Raw genomic sequence first — 20,627 nt, 5'->3', positions numbered from 1 at the left:
AGAGGAGACTGGTGAGCAGGTATAGGGTAGGGTTTCTAGGGAGGTTTTTTACAGATTGGGGGTAGATTTCAGAAAACATCCTCCCTTCAGAAGCAGAGCAGTCTGTAACGTGAGAATTACCTACCCCGTGAGAATTACCTACCCCCCGTCACTTCCGGCCAGAAACAGCTGAGCAGCGCAGCAGTGCGCATGCTCAGAGCCCCGGATACCTAAAGGAAGAACAGAGGAGCTTACTAGTGCGCATGCGCACTAGTATGAAGAGATCACGGTGTACCGTGAAAAAAACCTACCGACGCGGCGCTTGCATAAAACAGCTGTGCAGAAATACGAGTCATCTCCGCTCCTGTCCCGGTCACTTCCCTGCTCTCGGCAAGTAAATATAAAAGCGGCTCTCGGCTCCGTGATTTATGTTTTCATACAGCCGCCGCCGCTTTTATATTTACTATCCGAGAGCAGGGAAGTGACCGGGACAGAAGCGGAGATCACTCGTATTTCAGCACAGCTGTTTTAATGTACCCGCTGCATTACATACAGTGCCGAGTACCGGAAGTGACGAGGGGTAGGTTTTTCTCACGGGTAGGTAATTCTCACGGAACACAGTAACTTCTCACACAAAAAACAAAAACGATCCCACAGACAACAGGAGCCTGCTACAGAGAGCCCATCCTCTCCTCCCGAGTCCTGCCCACTAGGATAAGCCACCGACAGGACATGTGGCTGAGTTTAGCCAGCTTACCTTATGCTAGGCTAAAGTCTGTCCTCCACTGCAGACTGTGCACTCCCCCCCTCCCGGCATCGCTTGTGAAGTCAAATAAGGCGCGCTGGGGAAGGGGGAGGGGGCAGACTGTCCTCTACTCTGACGCTGTAGCTGCTAAGCTAAGCCGGCTGTCACACTCACACAGGCAGCTTCACTACTCTCTGTCTCTCGCAGGATGAGTGGAGAGCAGAGCTGAGTGCCGGCCGTGGGCGGAGGGAGGATAATAGATCCCTCCGCCAGAGAAGGCATTCAATGCAAAATGCAGGCAGGTGGGCGGGACTTGAGCCGCACGGCGCCCTCAGTCAGCCTAGAAGAACGCGCCGCGGAGTGGAAGGACATGCGCCCGAAATAGAAAAAATAGTCCCAGACTCCCCCCACCAGCAAAACATCGCAGAGCGGCAGAGGGGCCATAAAAAAGAAAAAACAACACACGCAGCCCAAGATGCAAAGTAAGGCTTTTTTTTTTTTTTGCACTGTTTAGAGATTTCACGGGCCCCCCTACTGAGCTGAGGACTCCGGGCCCGGTACAACAGGGCCAGTTGTACTGGCCTATCAGCGTCCCTGCTTATAGATGGGTCATCTCCACTCCCACCAAGTGGGGAGAAATATATTAATGCCTATTACCATCACACGCTCACCCCCCCCCCCCCCTTTCCTGGCCAGGCAGGCTGCATGCTCGGATTAACAGTTTGGTATTTATTTCCTGGTTGACCTCACACAGTTGTTTTTTGGTTTCTTTGATTTTACCACTTAAGCCCCGGAAGATTTTACCCCCTTCCTGACCAGGGGGTATTTTGCGATTCGGCACTGCGTGACTTTAACGGACAATTGCGCGGTCGTGCGACGCTGTACCTAAACAAATTTGACGTCCTTTTTTTCCCACAAACAGAGCTTTCTTTTGGTGGTATTTGATCACCTGTGCGATTTTTTGATCATGCGCTATAAACAAAAAAATAGCGACAATTTTGCAAAAATAACAATATTTTTCACGCTTTTTTTATATGAAATTCCCCAAAAAAAGTGTAAAAATCATAAATTTTTTAACATTTTTGGCCAATTTGTTTTCTGCTACATATGTTTGGTAAAAAAAAATTGCAATAAGCGTATTTTGATTGGTTTGCGCAAAAGTTATTGCGTTTACTAACTACGGGAAAGATTTATGTCATTTTTGTTGTTTTTTTTTTAACGAGTAATGGCGGCGATCTGCATTTTTTTTTTTTTTGCGGGACTGCGACATTGCGGAGGACAGATCAGACCCTTGACTGACATTTTTGACACTTTTGGGGGTACCAGTGACATTATTACAGTAATAAGTGCTATACATATGCACTGTTACTGTAAAAATGACACTGGCAGGGAAGGGGTTAACTTTATTGGAGAAGGAGGGGTTAGGTGTGTCCCTAGGGGCGTGCTTCTAACTGTGCAGGGATGTGGCTTTTCATGTAACAGCACAGATCTTTGATCCTACATAGCAGGATTGTATGATCTCTGCTGTTACACAAGGGAGGATGACAGGTGGCTGTGTTTACATTAGCCTCCTGCCTTTCTCCCTCTGTAACTGACGATCGCGAGTGACCGGCAGACATCGGGTCCGCCGCTCACTCGCGCAGAGGTGTCCGTGAACGAGCGGGGGTGGGAGCGCGCCTCCGGCGGCGCGCTCGCCCTCTATTGGCTCACAGGCGAGTGACGTACCCATACGTCACTTTGGCTGCACGGGGCTGACCGCCGCAGTATATGTACTTGCGGCGGTCGGCAAGCGGTTAAGGACCCCTTTTAAACACCTACTAGATTCAGAGTCTGGAATGTAATTTTGGGGGACTCAAAATTTGGGGGTGTGACAGAAAAAAGTCTTTACTACTTTCCGACCTCCCTATAGCAGCCGTGCTGCTCAGAACCCCATATATAAACGTGATCCTGCACTTCCAGGTAGCGTGCGCAAGTGCGCTCTGCCGGCGGCTCACTACCACTGTGATTCTACACAGCAGGTCCCGCAGACGTGATGTCCGCCGGCACCCGCTGATCGTTCGGTACACAGGCTGAATGGCAAACCGTCTATGTAAACAAGGCAGATTGCCGTTCTGTCAGTAGGGAAGGCATGGATCCTGTGTTCCTGCAAAACAATGGCACTGATCAATGCTTTCCCCTAGTAAAAGCCCTCCCCCAATACACAAACACTGGCTAGGCACACATTTAACCCTTTGATTGCCCCTGATGTTAACCCCCTTCCCAGCCAGTGTCATTAGTACAGTGACAGTGCATATTTTTAGCACTTATCATTGTATTGGGGTCACTGGTTCCCACAAAGTGTCAGTTAGTGTCTGATTTGTCCGCCGCAATAAAGTCCCGCTGTAAGTCACCGATCGCCGCTATTACTAGAAAAAAAAAAAAATTTCATAAATACTGTATATCCCATAGTTTATAGATGAGATAACTTTTGCGCAAACCAATTAATATACGCTTATTGAGATTTATTTTAAACAAAAACATGTAGCAGAATACATATTGGCATAAATTGATGAAGAAATTTGATTTTTGTACTTTTTTTATTGGATGTTTTATAACAGAAAGTAAAAAATATTGTTTTCTTTTTTGTTTATAGTGCAAAACTTTAAAACCGCAGAGGAGATCAAATACCCCCAAAATAAATCTCTATTTGTGGGAAAAAAAGGACATCGATTTTATTTGGGTACAGCATCGCACGACCACGCAATTGTCAGTTAACAACTTGAGCCCCGGAAGATTTACCCCCCTTCATGACCAGGCCATTTTTTGTGATACGGCACTGTGTTACTTTAAATGAAAATTGCGTGGTCGTGCGACGCTGTACTAAAATAAAATCGATGTCCTTTTTTTCCTACAAATAGAGATTTTTTTGGGGGGTATTTGATCACCTCTGCGGTTTTTATTTTTTGAGCCATAAACAAAAACAATTTTGAAAAAAAAAACAATATTTTTTACTTTCTGGAGGGCGGCGCCTGTAAAAACAATCAAGCGGCTGAACAGCCCATATGATTGGTTTACGGTGCAGGGAATCACCGGCAGAAAAAGAAGATATGTAAATGATGCCTGTAGCTCCACCCATCATTCGGATATCTTCACTCAAAGTCCTTGACGTCATATGAGGTCGTTGGACGGGAAGTGGTTTAATACAGGAGAATAATGTCCGCGCCCCCCTAAGCATCCGCTTATTTGTAGAGACATAAACCATTTTGGAGTGCCAGAATCCCAATCTTCTTCTCATTGGTATAATGTCAAGGATTTTGCAGACAGAGGAAATGAGCTTTTCAACGTTAGCAAACATGTTGTGTGAAGGTCCTTCTTCATTATAATGACAATGTGGGGGAGAGAAATCCTCTGCACCTTCCTCCAGTACGGCATCCATATCCTCTCCATTCCCTCCTGTCTATGCATCCTTTAGGACTGGCATATCAGGATCTGACTCCGGTTGGGAAGCTGGATCGGGAGAAGAGGCGAGGAGTTTTGGAGCTCTGGACAAAGATGGGCGTATTAAGACGTAATCTGTCCAAGGAATGGCAACAGAAAATTCTGCTTTGGTCAGGTAGCCCACATGTTGTGTGTCTGAGAAAGAGCTAGAACCAGAAACGGACATTGGTGGTAAAGCATGGACTTTATATACAGTCCAGCATTTTGGACAGATAAGACAGGGTCATCCTGCACCTCTGACCATTACTCTATTATTCTGTAGGATAGATTCAATATTTCTCATTCCATCTTCCATTTTGCATTGGAAGAGAGGCAAGGGCTAAGGCAGGTTCACAGGCTGCAACTGAAGACAGATATACCCCAGAAGAACAAGACCAACACATGACGTTACCACCAGAAGATGCTGCACCCCTCCAAGGACACACCCAATTATCATGACTGAGTATACCCTTGATGGAAACAGCATCCTCCAATGACAACTCTTATGGCTAATCTCACGAAGGCCACATCAAGCAAATAGGTGACTCATTATCAGGGCTTGTTTTCCCAGAGAATAGGTGCAGGTACTACCCCTTTCTCTGTCCCTACCCACCTCTGAGTATCATTCCTTGGTTCCATCCCCCTACCCACCTCCGAGCACCATTCCTGGGTTCCAACCCCTACCCACCTCCGAGCACCATTCCTTGGTTCCATCCTCCACCCACCCCCTACCCACCTCCAAGCACCATTCCTTGGTTCCAAACCCTACCCACCTCTGCGCACCATTCTTTGGTTCCACCCACCATTTCTTGGTTTCACCCTACCCATCTCCAAGTATCAGTCCTTGGTTCCACCCTCTACACACCCTCAGGCACCATTTCTTGGTTCCACCCTATACCCTCCTCCCAGTACTGCCCTTTTAGACAATACAGAACCAGGTATCATTTTGTGGTGCTGAGTAATTTGTATGGAATTTGGTAAAGATAACAAGAAAAACAGTAAAATAGATTCCCTGCAGCCGGTAACGAAAGATCCCCTAACAACAATGGACCACCCATAACAGAATTCCCCCTGGCAAATAATAAACTACTGGCTGCAACAACAGGTCTCCCCACAGCCAGCATCAATAGACCCCTCCCAGCAACAACTGACCCCAGAAGTTTAAGGCCCACCCCCCAGCAATAGTAGGTCCTCCACCAGCAATAATAGACCTCCTCTGCAACAAAAGACCCCCCTGCAAAAATAGATCCCCTCCATCTAGAATAGACCCCTCAGCAGCGAGCATCAATAGACCCTGCAGCACACTCCAGCACCCCTTGCCATTACATACAGTCAGTGCTAGAGGTGCCCTATTTGTGGCCCCCCGCGTTGCCGCTAAAAAAATCCCTGCTTATTATGCTGGAAAAGCTCTTCCTCTTCATAAATGCCTAATCTAACATCCTGCAATGCAGGAAGAAGTGTCCCGGTTGGGACAAGGTGTTGACCACTAAGACATTCTGCTGCTCTGTCCTTCTGTTCACTTTGCATCCCTCTTCTAGAATGAGCTTCTAGCTTAACTACCATAAAGGTGACAGAAAATTCTGCTTTCGTCAGGTAGGCCACATGTTGTGTGCCTGAGATAGAACCGGATATGGACGTTGGTGGTAAAACTGGGTCCTACTCCGGTACAAGAGACACATTGTCACTCCAAGGCTGAGTATTGAGCGGACCTTTGGTGGAGCCAATCTTCTGTGATTTAGAATTGGCTCCCTTTCTCCTGGTCTCCACCATAGCTACAAGTGAGGGTATTCCCCTGTGGGGTACTCATGGAATAGGGTGCAGGAGATAGGGTGCAGTGTGTCTGGAAGGAGTACGCGGTAACCCAGGTGTTGACTGTCCTGCAACGAGTGGTGAAAGGGCACCGGAGTACCTTATCAGGACTCTAGGGGGAAGTGGCATTAAAGGGTGTGACCAGCGGTGTGACCACCTGAGACTGAGCTCTGAATTTTAGCGCCAAGTTTGAAAAGCTTACGCCATAAGGTGAATACATTCCAGACTTAGTAATGTTTTATAGAGTAATGGTCAAAGTTACAGGGTGACCCTGTCTTATCTGTCCTGAATGATGGACTGTATATAAGGTCTACGCTTTACTCGAAATGGTGGGCATACCCCCGAAGAGTTCCTCAGGGACTGGGTTCCATAGGTATGAGGTTCCATAGTGATGAACTACAACCCTGGACCTGTATAGCACCCTGTGGCTAACTCAACACATTGCACCAAGTGCCATAGGGAGCGCCTCATGCTGGATCCAATGCCTGAAACAACATTACAGGGCATTTCCAGAGCGTGGGGGTCTGAGTACAGCTCCCAAGGTTGCACCGATCCGGGAACACAACTTCTATGTAGACAGTAGAAGACAGCGAGGGCTGATTGAAAAATCAGCAGATAAAATAATAAAGAGGAAAATAATATCCAGTGAAGATAACCCGCAAATATATCCCATTCTAGGTTGGTGCACATTATTCTGCTCACACAATCAGTGCAAGTCCAGCTGGTCACTGAGTCATCAAAAGAAACTTGAATGGACAACCATGCTCCAACCAAATACTCGTTTATTAGAATATATCCAGAAGTGACAACATGGCAGGAGAGATGAGACTGTCAACGCGTTTCACACTACAAGCATTTAGTCATAGCAAACCCGCCATACTGCTTTCTCTCTATTTAAACATACAACTTCAATTAACATATTAATTAATATTTAGGCTGAACATCATAGACATCTGCAGAATGGAAACGTTTGTTTTGTTTCAGATAAATCTGTTTAGTTATTTTTTTTTCCGCTTTCTAGAATTTGTTTCATTTCACGCTTTGAGAACGATTGGAATTCTGATCGGTTGAGAAACGATCGACTGATTCGAATTCTGTGTGAAGAAAAGTGGGTTGTTAAGCAGGGGGCTGGGAAGCCGGCCGCCCACATCCTTACCAACCATGACTCATCAGCTGTCAGCGGGCTTCCCCACTGACAGATGAATGGAAAGAAAAGAATGCCGGCATTGCCCAGCAATAGAAAAATATTTAAAATAAATGTTGTGGGGTCCCCCCAAAATCCATACCAGACCTTTACCTGAGCATGCAGTTCTGCAGGTCAGGAAAGGGGGGACAACAAGTGCCCCCCCTCCAAACCCATACCAGGCCACATGCCCTCAACATGGGGCAGCTCTCTTCCAGCCAGCCGCCCACAGCCCATGGGCCAGCCAGCCATCCACCCACCACAGGGTGCAAGAAAGCCACCAACCCACCACAGGGTGCAAGAAAGCCACCAACCCACCACAGGGTGCCAGCCAGCCACCCACCCACCACAGGGTGGCAGACAGCCGCCGACCCACCACAGGGTGCAGGACAGCCACCGACCCACCACAGGGTGCCAGACAGCCAGCCACCACTGGGTACCAGCCAGCCATCCACCCACCACAGGGTGCCAGCCAACCATTAAGCATTATACAGATATTAGCATGTTCAGTACCAGATTTGTGTCAAAAATTGTCTTCATTTTTCAAAACTTTAAATGTACAAAATATCGGCCGATACCGATACGTTGTGACCAAAATATCGGCATCGGCCCTGAAAAAACCATATCGGTCTATCCCTAACTGAAGGGTCTGGTATGGAAAGGGGGAGGGGAGCATGCCGTTTTGTTCTATTTCCAGGCAATGCCGGCATTATTTTCTTTCCATTCATCTGTCAGTGGGGAAGCCCGCTGACAGCTGATGAGTCATGGTTGGTAAGGATGCGGGCGGCCGGCTTCCCGGCTTGCTGCTTAACAACCAGCTATTCTTCACACAGAATTTGCATCGGTCGATCATTTTTTGACTGATCCGAATTTGAATCGTTCTGAAAAGTTGGAATTCGTTAGAAAACAAAGTAACAAAACAAATTTTAACAGATTTCAAAATTCATTACAATATCCTTTGGAGATTTGGATACATCCAAATCTAGAATAAATTGCGCTCAACACTTAAAACACAACCAAAAGGTGCTTGTGTGCATAAATATGTGAATAAATGGTTATAAATAAATAAATATACAGAATCCTAAATGTGAAAAAAGTCCTTGGTAAATAAATATATCAACAGTCTTTAAAGTGCCCAGTGCAATACAAATCTCTCAGCAATGACTGAATATCACTCCAACTTCAAGTGAGGGACCTCCACCTTAAGAGACTTTTCTCCACCCAGTGCTCGGGGTAAATACTTCTTACCAAAGCTGGTGGACCCCTTAATTACAGGGGGTCTAAAGCAGCGTAAATGGTCCACAAATGCCTCCAAGCTATCCTTCAGGTCCCTTGATATATGGCTCAGCTCGCATAAGGAACTCCAAGTATTTCAGGATATTGTGGGGAGAAAGATAAGGAAACTCCAATAGTGTAGTATGTTCTGATAATTAGGGTTTATTAATGAAATTGCACTTACTCAAACATTAGAATCAAATGCCTTCATGCAGTAAATGCAGCATGGGTTCGGTGTACGGGACGCTCCTCTGCTCCTGCGTATCACCAACCCGGAACTCCACGGTCTCACGTTCCCGACGCACGTTTCGTCAGACGCGCTGACGTCATCAGGGGATCAGCTTTATTCACATATTTATGCACACAAGCACCTTTTGGTTGTGTTTTAAGTGTTGAGCGCAATTTATTCCACTTTTTTCACATTTATGCGTTTTATACGTTTTTATTGCAGCTTGCACTATGGAAGCAATTCCTCTTATATATATTTAATTTATTTATGACAATTTGATTGATTAATTTATTATCGAATATCACCAATTTTGCGCAGTTTCTTTTGGGCCACCAAAATTTTTTTTCATTTACATCCAAATCTAGGAATAACCAAAAATTTGTCGGATTTTGTATTCGCACGGAAACGAATTTCACGTGTCTAACACTTAATGGCCACCCGCTAACAGCTGGTTTCCCAGCCAATGCAAATGGCCACCGATGGCAGGGCCCACTCTCCAGGCATGGATCCTCTACATATGTGTGCCATAACACGACCCCGCTGATAGCTGGGGACTCAATGACCACTCGGGACATCCTGGAAGACTTCTGAATACCAAAGGAAGCTCCTGATATCCGCACAGCTGCCCAGCACCAGACCCGCCCACCAATACTTCCAATAGGTAGGAAAACCTCATACAAAAATGGTCCTATAAGTGAGGAGGGCAAAAAAGGTACGCAGCCATTGGCTTATCCTGAACATTTATGGGGTGGGGTCTTATGGGGGAGGAACGAGGGCGGGCCTATCCAAACGTATGCTGCCATGGACATCTGTCAGGAAAGCACATTATGGGCACTAGATGGAACTGACCATTATAGGAAATCCCAATTCACCATAACTGGGGGAATGCGGGTCACATTTCATCAACACATTTATAACAACCAGACCTGTAAGTGTTTGTGAAATCTTCCCGCACAAAATGTACTCAGCCAATGAAAGGTAAGGACTCCATTTTTATTTTTCTCCTGCTATCAATGGCCAACACGGGACAACACTTCATCCATGTCTTTGGTGATCTCTGATCTCCTTATGAAGTGTTTCTTACATGATGAAAATCAGCCATGGAGTATATCTGAGGTGTATATCAGGGTGTGCTTCTTCCCCACATGTCCACCAACATTCATATAGAAGACATTTCCCACACTCAAGGCACTAATACACCTCCAGGGTTGTGTGGGACCCCTGATGTACAGGAAGACAGGACTTCAGTGAGGAACAATTCCCTCACTCAGGACAGGAATATGGCTTCTCCCCCGTGTGAGATCTCTGATGTGTGGAAAGATGGGACTTCTGTGAAAAACATTTCCCGCACTCAGGACAGGAATACGGCTTCTCACCAGTGTGAGATCTCTGATGTGTGGAAAGAGTGGACTTCCGTGAAAAACATTTCCCACACTCAGCACAGGAATAAGACTTCTCACCAGTGTGCAATCTCTGATGTTTGGAAAGATGGGACTTCTCGGAAAAACATTTCCCACACTTAGAACAAGAATACGACTTCTCACTCGTGTGAGATCTCTGATGTGTGGAAAGATGGGACTTCTGTGCAAAACATTTCCCACACTCAGGACAGGAATATGGATTCTCACCCGTGTGCAATCTCTGATGCGTGGAAAGATTGGACTTCTGTGAAAAACATTTCCCGCACTCAGGACAGGAATACGGCTTCTCACCAGTGTGAGATCTCTGATGTGTGGAAAGAGAGGACTTCCGTGAAAAACATTTCCCGCACTCAAGACAGGAATAAGACTTCTCACTAGTGTGCAATCTCTGATGTTTGGAAAGATAGGACTTCACTGAAAAACATTTCCCGCACTCAGAACAAGAATAAGACTTCTCACTAGTGTGCAATCTCTGATGTTTGGAAAGATAGGACTTCTCTGAAAAAAATTTCCCGCACTCAGAACAAGAATATGACTTCTCACCTGTGTGCAATCTCTGATGCGTGGAAAGATTGGACTTCTGTGAAAAACATTTCCCGCACTCAGGACAGGAATATGGCTTCTCACCCGTGTGAAATCTCTGATGACTGGAAAGAGTGGACTTCTCTGAAAAACATTTCCCGCACTCAGGACAGGAATATGGCTTCTCACCCGTGTGAGATCTCTGATGTTTGGAAAGAGTGGACTTCACTGAAAAACATTTCCCGCACTCAGGACAGGAATACAGCTTCTCCCTTGTGTGAAATCTCTGATGTCTGTAAAGATTAGACTTCTTTGAAAAACATTTCCCGCACTCAGGACAGGAATACGTCTTCTCACCAGTGTGCAATCTCTGATGTGTGGAAAGATGGGACTTCAATGAAAAACATTTCCCGCACTCAGGACAGGAATACTGCTTCTCACCAGTGTGAGATCTTTTATGCACATTAAGCTTGTATTTAAAATGGAAACACTTCCCGCACTCAGTACAGGAGAACCTCTTATCTGTTGTAAGGATGGCACCGTCCCTCACAGTCTGAGGTTCCTCAGGATAAGAGGAATACGATGGTCCGGCACCGTCCCTCACAGTCTGAGGTTCCTCAGGATAAGAGGAATACGATGGTCCGGCACTGTCCCTCACAGTCTGAGGTTCCTCAGGATAAGAGGAATACGATGGTCCGGCACTGTCCCTCACAGTCTGAGGTTCCTCAGGATAAGAGGAATACGATGGTCCGGCACCGTCCCTCACAGTCTGAGGTTCCTCAGGATAAGAGGAATACGATGGTCCGGCACCATCCCTCACAGTCTGAGGTTCCTCAGGATAAGAGGAATACGATAGTCCATCTACACTGTGTGGTGCCGGATGGAGATTTGAGGTAGCCGGGTTTTCTCCTGGACTATACTGTGTGATGTCCTCATCTTCTACTTTACAGTCTGGAGACAAAGTGAGACAATCCTCTGAGGTTTTCCTCATCTCCCGTCCATCTACTAAAATAGAAATACAAAGATTATTACTAGACATCAGCAGATTGGTTCCCCTAAACCGGGACTCCGCCCACATCAGGCAGCTTTGTCTCTGATGATCTTACAATTCCCCCCCTTTAGGGTAACTAGTAAATGGGTCCTCTGATCTCCTACCAGCTAATTTCTTTATTCATGGACCTTAGTCAGAGAGTGAGGAAACAACGAGAACTGTCTTTTATAGGAGTGACAGTGATGAGGGGATTATAGGACGTGTCCACTCCCCCCTCTATCACTCATTGCCATCTTCCCAACACAAAAAGTCCCGCACTTCCTTATTTAATCCATGATTTAGTCATGAATAACAGCGGGGCTGGGCCCCACCCGAGGTCAGAGAGTGAGGATGGGGGAGAACAACCAAGATGAAGACTGGACTGATCCTGAAGACCACCATCATTGGGTTACTGACTCCTCCCTCATTATCACTTTCTGTTTAAGGTTCCAAAGTTGGAGGATGTTATCACATTATTATCACCATGTAAAAGTCTGTCCTCCAATCAAATCATCAGATATAAAATGTCCAGCTGGTAGGAAATGGGTGTAACAAGAGAGAATCCATATTATGTGTATATATAGCAGTGAGTAGAGGGGAGAGAGCAGAAGTCAGGAGTATGTAATGTACAAGATAGAGTATATAATGCAGGGGTCAGGAGTATGTAATGTACAAGATAGAGTATATAGTACAGGGGTCAGGAGTATGTAATGTACAACATAGAGTATATAGTGCAGGGGTCAGGAGTATGTAATGTACAACAGAGTATATAGTGCAGGGGTCAGGAGTATGTAATGTACAACAGAGTATATAGTGCAGGGGTCAGGAGTATGTAATGTACAACAGAGTATATAGTGCAGGGGTCAGGAGCAGAGATGTATAAAGTACTAGAGACCCAGACTTGAGTAAAAGTACAAGTGCTCTATCAAAAAAGTGACTTGAGTAGAAGTTGAAGTGCTCTTTAAGCACCACACTTAAGTAGAAGTACTAAAGTATTCAACATTTTTTGTACTTAAGTTTTGCAAGTAGTTTATTTTACAATTTACTATTCAAGTACTGAAAGTAAAAGTACAAGTATTGTGTTATGTAGTTATTATAGATCATTATAGATCCCACTTAGAGCAGGCCAGGGTCCCCCTCCCAATATAGATCCCTCTTAGAGCAGGCCAGGGTCCCCCTCCCATTATAGATTCCCCTTAGAGCAGGCCAGTGCCCCCCTCCAATTATAGATTCCCCTTAGAGCAGGCCAGTGTCCCCCTCCCATTATAGATTCCCCTTAGAGCAGGCCAGGGTCCCCCTCCCATTATAGAGACCCATTAGTGCAGGCCAGGGTCCCCCTCCCATTATAGATCCCCTTAGAGTAGGGCAGGCCAGGGCATGTCCCTCCCCCATTGAATAGATCCGATCCCCTTAGTGAGTGACTTGACTTCAAGACAGTTCTTACTTCTCCTACCTTAGGCTGTCTCGAGTCCTCCAGCCTCTCTCTCCACAGTCCCCAGTCCAGTCCCCCCTGCTAAAAGTAGAATATATTCCTACCTCCATCCGGTTCTCCCGTGCTGGGCGGCCGCACTGCACAGTGCCCAGAGACAGTCTAGTAGTCTAGACTGTAGTAACTCACAGTCCCTCCCTCAGCCAGGGCCCAGAGAGATCACTCCGCAGGCAGGTGTCTCTCCTCTCTCGCCGCCACTACTTCACTTGAGAGCCGAGCAGTAGGCGGGACTCGGGCCGAGCCGAGGGAGGACAGAGGCGCCGGTGAGGCTCTGCCCCTGAGCCATCAGGTCGGGATTGATCGTGACTTGTGAGTCTCAAAGACAGTGAGCAGTGGTAATGTGGATTTGGAATGGAATGAATCGTAACATTTTTATAATTGTAACGAGTAACGATGCAGCACATAAAAAACAAATGTAGAAAAAGAAATAGTCGCACATCCAGGGATTCCAATAAGTTTCAAATACCTTTAATTCCAAAATGTGGCAAGTGATGACACCAAAGACACCAACATGAAGTCTCGTAGACGCGTTTCACACATACATCTTGTGCTTAATCATTACAATGAACTACTAATTACTAATGATTAAGCACAAGATGTATGTGTGAAACGCGTCTTCGAGACTTCATGTTGGTGTCTTTGGTGTCATCACTTGCCACATTTTGGAATTAAAGGTATTTGAAACTTATTGGAATCCCTGGATGTGCGGCTATTTCTTTATCTACAAGTGTTCCCACGGAGGCAGGTCGGGGCCAGCACTCTATTGGATATCCTATCTCCTGGCAATTACCACACACTATACACCCGGAGCAGCATTTTCCTTTCTTCAGTAACATAAAAAACAAATATCAGAGTAAAAGTATTAAACTCATCGAAAATATGTACTGAAGAAAAAGTGGAAGTAGGAGAAAAAAATTCTACTCTAGTAAAGTACAGATACGGCCTTTTAGTACTTAAGTACAGTAGTGAAGTAGTTCTACTTTGTTACTATAAATCTCTGGTCAGGAGTATGTAATGTACAACATAGAGTATATAGTGCAGGGGTCAGGAGCATCTAATGTACAACATAGAGTATATAGTGCAGAGGTGAGTAGTATGTAATGTACAACATAAGAGTATATAGTGCAGGGTTCAGGAGTATGTAATGTACAACATACAGTATATAGTGCAGGGGTCAGGAGTATCTAATGTACAACATAGAGTATATAGTGCAGGGGTTAGGAGTCATAATATTTGTGTTCAGTAATCAGTTGCAGAGGTCCCACACTGCTGCCTCCCATCTCCTGAGACTGCACTCAGTGACTTGGGTGTGAGACTATACAGACATATCCCTCCACCCGGCACAGCCAGCAAATAACAGAGCAAGTAACCCTGGGAGAATTGTTCTGTCAGAGATCTTGGTAGACCCGGGCATGGGGCAGAAGAACCAAGGTACATACCCCAGGTGTCTAGGTCAAGCAATGTCTATGATAAATATCAACATTTTGCTGCCAGCTGAACCCCAGAATCTCCATAAATCCAGTCTAGAGACATAAATTGTGTCTGCAGCACAGAGAAGGAAGATTATCCGAGAGAAATACAGGAATACAGGACGGGGAACACAGCTCAGGAAAGTGACCAGGGGATTACAGGCTGATATCACCCAGTCCCCGTCCTACTCTGGACCAATCAGTGAGCAGTATGGGTGGAGGAATGTATTTAGTGTTAATGACCCACCTGTGCTGATCTCTGTAGGAGTGTCCTCCTCTATAAATGTCCCCGTTATTCCATCCTCCTCCATAGACTGCTGATCATCCCTCACATACATCTCTTCTTCTTCTGCTTTAACCTCAAATTCTATATCGATTGGATCTCCACTCTAAACCAAGAAAATGAGAGAGAATATCATCTGGAAGATATAAGCTTTATTATTGTGATATATATATATAAAAATACATCCTCTCCAGAAGTCCATGTTCTAGATGCTCCAATCCACCAACCTTGTAACATTGAGGGATGGTGTGATCCTCCTGTGTGGAATCCCGGGAATACAGAGGATGGGGACATTTCTCTGGTGGGTTTCTGTAGCTGGATGACTCCACCATGGTGTCCTGGTACAGATCTTTGTGTTCCCTTAGAAACTCTGACTCCTCCATCACCCCATCCTCATCATCCTCCTCTTTTATCTCTTCTTTAACCTCAACTTTAGAATCTCTCAGGTTTCCACTCTGAATATATAATAAAAATGACATCAATGGTAACAATGCAGATAATGTACAGATCCTAATGATACTATCAGTGATTGTTCTTCATCTACCTGATGATGGTGAGGGATGGTGTGATCTTCCTGTGTGGAATCCCGGGAATACAGAGGACGGGGACATCTCTCTGGTGGGTTCCCATTACTGGATCCATCTGTAGGAAACACACACATGACTGAATACATTGTTTCTATGTGTTTATCAGATGATTGGGGATCTAGGTGGACCCTCCGTACTGCTCTCTCCTTTACAATAAAGTCTCCTCTTACCCGGTGATGTGAGGGGCGGCTGATTCTCCATCATGATGTCCTTCCCAGCACCGCTCACCTCTTCTGTCAGCAACTCAATGATCTCTCTGGTGACTTCTCAAATCTTATTTTTATTTCTCTATTCTATCAGGGAACGAGGTGGAGGCAATGTGATGGTCATATGATCTCCAGACTTCACAGGAGGAAAACTCTAGATTTGAACACAAATAGTAAAATCAAATAACATTGCCAGAATCCTCCTCACCTCACTGGTCAGGTCTCTTTTTATTTAAACCCCACTTCATACTGAGGTTTCTGATATTACATACAATGCAGGTCCAGCAGCCCTACTTTGAAAGTAAGGAGGCCTGGGGTTCAGCCCACATCCTAAGAGCATCAGAAATAAAGAGTCGGATAGCGTGATATTGGAGGGAGGAGCTGTGATGTCACTGTGATGTCATAGAATTCTCTGAGTCTGATTGAAGGGACATTAGGAGGAAGAGCTGTGAGGTCAGTGTCATGTCATAGGATTCTTTAACTCTGATTGGAGGGAAATTGGGAGGAGGAGCTGTGTGGTCAGTGTCATGTCATAGCAGTGGGGGAATTACCAGGGTTGCAGCAGTGGCAGTTGCGATGGAGCCCTGGTGTTCCGCCACTGTAGGGGGGCCCGCCACTGCTCAGGAGATAGTACACTGGTCATTAATGTGCACTCACACAGTCCCGCCCCACGCATCCTCTCTATTGAGTTCAGTAGGGTAGGGAGATACAATGTCGGGAGACTGAAAGAGAAAATCAGCTGACCTGGGCTGGGCCAGTAGAGTGAAGGGGGAGGAGCTCTCCACCGTGTGAGGAGACCCCATGATGGGATAGGAGTTACTGGAGACACAGGAAGAAAGCCAAAATACTGAGACCTAGCAAGGAGGAGGGACCAAATGATCTGCAAGGGAGTGACACTGATCCCATCCCTCAATATCAGCACTGCCACTGATTCCCCCCCTCCCCCACACCACTGCTGCCACTGATCCCCCCCACACCAGCATCACTCCTGTCCCTGTCCCCCCCCCCCACACACAAACCAGCACCACTGCTGCCTCTAATCCCCCCCACACACACCACCACCACTGCTGGCACCGATTCCCCCCCTACCACCACCACTGCTGCCACTGACCCCCCCCCCCTCCACTACCACCACCACTGCTGCCACTGAGTCCCCCCCTACCACCACCACTGCTGCCACTGATCCCCCCCACTACCACAACCACTGCTGCCGCCACTGACTCACCCCCACACCAGCACCACTACTGCCACTAACCCCCCCCCCCCACGCAGACACACCAGCAGCACTGCTGCCACTGATCCCCCTCCACATCAGCACCACTGCTGCCACTGAGTCCATCCCCTCCACCACTTCTACCACTCTTCCCATTCCATCCCCCCTCCAACCTCCACCCTTGCCACTGATCCCATGCTCCCCTCACCACTGCCACTCATCCAACCACCACTGCCACTTATCCCATCCCAGCCCCCCACCACTTATCTCATTCCATCCCATCCCCCCACCAGCCCTGCCACTCATCCCATCCCCTCCACCATTGCTGCCACTCATCCCATTCTATCCCACCACCACTGTTTCCCATCATCCCATCTCACCACCACTGCCAATTATTACATTCCATCCCCCCCCCCTCCACCACAGCTGCCAATAATCCCATCCCCCACCACCACAGCTGCCACTGATCCCATCCCCACCCAACCACCACTGCCAATTATCCCATTCCATCCCCCCCTCCACCACAGCTGCCAATCATCCCATCCCCCCATCACCACAGCTGCCACTAATCCCATCCCCACCCAACCACCACTGCTGCCACTGATCCCATCCCCCACCACCACGGCTACCACTCATCCCAGGGGCGTATCTAAAGGGGTCGCAATTGCAACGACCCATGTGTTTCCCCTGTACACCTAGATAAGGGGGGGGGGCGGCATATAGAGGAACAAATCTCCTCCATTTTTCTCCTGCAGCTGCTAAAAGCCAAGTTCTCCTCCTCACCCTCCCATAGGAATTCAGTGGCTGCAGGAGGAAAATGGAGGGGATTTGTTCCTCTATGTGTCAACCCTGCTGCCCCTCCTATCCAGGTCCTGCTGCCCTCCAGCCCCGGGATAAGTGGGAAGGGCTCTGGCCAGGGCTCAGGGGGGCCTTCATGGCTTCTTGCACTGGGGCCCTGAAGGTTCTAGTTACGCCTCTGTGTCAAAGGATTCTCTGACCCTGATAGGAGGGACATTGGGAGGAGGAGCCGGGTGGTCAGTGTCATGTCATAGGATATTCTGACTCTGATTGGGGGGACATTGGGAGAATTGGGAGGAGGATCTGCGTGGTCAGTGTGGTGTCATAGGATTCTCTGACTCTGATTGGAGGGACATTGGGAGGAGCTGTGGGGGGCACTGTGTGAGGTTTCTGCACACAAAGAATCATTTTTCCCGGGTGCGTCCCACCTCTCCTAAAATTAAAGATGAACATTGTCTTTGTCAGGACTCATCATATTCCTGTGATCTCCGTGTACTCCGGAAACTTTACTGATCACATTTTAGGATGAATATCTGAGACTGGGATCATTATGAAAAGAAAAACAATTCCGGATATTTACTACAAATGAAATTTTTTCCTATTTCTTCTTATTTGAATTCTAAAAAATAAAGACATACATATTCCAATACTCCCTAAATACACCCCCCCCCCACTAATAAAGTAGTATAATCCGTTTGTCAGGAGTGTGTTGTTGTCAGGGCTGGGCTTCTGCTATTAATAGCAGCTCTCTACTCAGTGCACAGAGGCTGCTCAGCTGTTGGGTAATTACCAGCCACTTATTGTTTCCACAGAAACTCACCTGGTAACCATTACCTGCCTCATTAGTCCAGCCTACAGCCAGCCCCTTTTTGCTATTTAGACAGCCTTGCTCATTTCCTCCGTGCCGTTGCTTGGTCAACATCTCCAGCTTGTCCCTGTTATGACTTGCCCTGGCTGAAGTCTCTTCTGATTTCTGATCCTGATTTTTGGCTTCTGACAATGCTGATTTCTGATCCCGGCTTGTCTGATTACCCGTTCTGGCTTCCAAACCCTGGCTTCTGTTTTTGACTACGTTTCTGTTCTGTGATATTTTTGCTATTACATTAAAGGTGTGATTTTAACTGCATTTTCTGTCTCTGCCTGGTTTACGGTTCCTGACAGTTGTGCTCTTGCTTCTCATTCCAGCATCCTGGTTTTGACTGCGATGCATTCTTTCTGTCTATCTGCAAAGTGACTAATGTGGTCAGTCTCTGGGTAGAGACCAAATCTCATGCTTGTGATATTGCATTTGTAACACATGCTCCAAGCTCTCTGTTTTTCTGCCCTGCTCTGCTGTTTGGTTTCTTTTGTTGAAGACCTTAATTCAGATATCGACTACTCTCTGAACTCTGCCTGCCTTTTGACTATGGATTTGACCCTGACAATTCTGAACTTTGCCTGCCTTGTAACTGGATGTGTCATTGAACCACTCTGCCTGTCTGCCAAATTCAAGTACCTGGTTGCTGTGCTCAGTTTGTTCCAGTCCTGGTGTGGTGGCCAGGCACCATAGCATTGTGTTTAAGTCCTGGGGTAACTAAGTACTGGTAGGCCTGCTTGCCTTATGGGAAAGGAGGCTGCTATAGGCGAAGAACACAGAAGCCAGCTACAGTGTCTGACCACCTGCGTTAGGGGTAAGTGTGACATTGTTAGTATAGATGTAGTAATTCTACAATAGACTGATGAGGTGAGAAGGTCATTGGTGGAAAAGGTGACACATCACCAAAATTAAGGATATGTTTGAGCCCTTTAAGTGGGGGAATGCTATGACCCTGAAGGGGTTCATCTACGTTACCACACTATATATGGCTGGGGAGCGCACGTCTTTCTATAAGTGGGTTCTTTATTTAAGTGGGTGCACTTCGGCTCTGCACTTCAGCAATTGCACAAAGCGAGAATACACAGCAAACTACTTTGAAAAACACCAAACTGACTGCAGGTGACCTTGTTTCCCCATTCCGCTCTCCTTCCTCTCTGCAACATGCGCTTTCTACTAATCCTTCTGACAGTTGTGTCCACACTCCTTAATCTCTCTGTTTCTCACCCCTCTTCGCCACCCCACAGCCTGTATATATCACCCTTACTTCTGTCCTCTCCCTATTACTGTACTCACCAACTCCTGCTAATTCTAAATCCGCATGCTAATAAAACCTCCAGAACCCTTAGGTATGTCCCTTCAAATAAATTGCAATCCCATATTACCTCCCTCACCCCCTTCTGCTTCTCCCAACCTCTATAGATTAAACCCCAAACCCTGGGCCTCCATCGCTTAATTGTACTCAAATCTCCCATCAACCCATGCCCTCTGGCAAGAGCAGCAATCCACACAATTTAGTTTCTAACCCTCTTTTTCCCAAAACCAGCCCCCCCTTTTCTTGCACCCTTTGGAACGCCTGCTCTGTCTGTAACAAACTAGCTTCTGTCCATGACCTCTTTATCACTAACTACTTGCTGTTACTGAAACCTGGCTTCATGAATCCAACACTGCTGCTCCTGCTTCCCTCTCCCATGATGGCCTTCTCTGGATTTACTTCCCCAGACCCTGTGGATGGAAGGGAGGTGGAGTGGGAATCCTTCTTGCCCCACATAGCATCTTTCAGGTACTTCACCCACCTGCCTCTCTGTCACTCTCCTCATTTGAGGCACATTGTATTTATCTATTTTCTTCAGTTTCTTTTAGAAGTGCTGTGATCTATCTGCCACCTGGACCCGTATCAACCTTTCTTCACTGGCTACCCTACTTTCTCTCTTCTGAATTTCCCAAAATGATTCTCTGTGACTTCAACCTCCCTGCTAAAACTAACACTCCTGCTACTTCTAAGCTTCTCAGTCTAGCCTCCTCTTTTGACCTGAAGCAATAGATTCATGCCTCTACTCACTCTGATGGCAACACCCTT

The 20,627-nt window shown here is 46.7% G+C and overlaps 3 protein-coding genes across 3 annotated transcripts in view; 1 reads left to right on the top strand and 2 right to left on the bottom strand.

The window, feature by feature from the left end:
• The window catches only part of LOC309550242 (uncharacterized protein), a gene marked incomplete at both ends in the record, with an annotated part of 302,087 nt that overhangs the window by 68,347 nt on the left and 213,113 nt on the right, over positions 1 to 20,627 (top strand). The window lies entirely within an intron of this gene.
• The window catches only part of LOC309548838 (uncharacterized protein), a gene marked incomplete at its 3' end in the record, with an annotated part of 605,194 nt that overhangs the window by 583,645 nt on the left and 922 nt on the right, over positions 1 to 20,627 (bottom strand). The gene's annotated exons all lie outside the window — the stretch shown is intronic.
• LOC309548824 (uncharacterized protein) overlaps positions 4,161 to 20,627 on the bottom strand; it is a gene marked incomplete at both ends in the record, with an annotated part of 45,882 nt that continues 29,415 nt past the window's right edge. Inside the window, 2 exons of the mRNA XM_082248761.1 lie at positions 4,161 to 4,347; positions 10,448 to 11,130. Of these exons, the coding sequence (XP_082104887.1) occupies positions 4,161 to 4,347; positions 10,448 to 11,130 (870 nt within the window). The remainder of the gene's footprint in view (positions 4,348 to 10,447; positions 11,131 to 20,627) is intronic.

Source organism: Pelophylax lessonae, assembly GCF_965119305.1.
Source record: "Pelophylax lessonae genome assembly, chromosome: 3".
Classification (NCBI taxonomy): Eukaryota; Metazoa; Chordata; class Amphibia; order Anura; family Ranidae; genus Pelophylax; species Pelophylax lessonae.
This window is presented reverse-complemented; position numbering and strand designations above follow the sequence as displayed.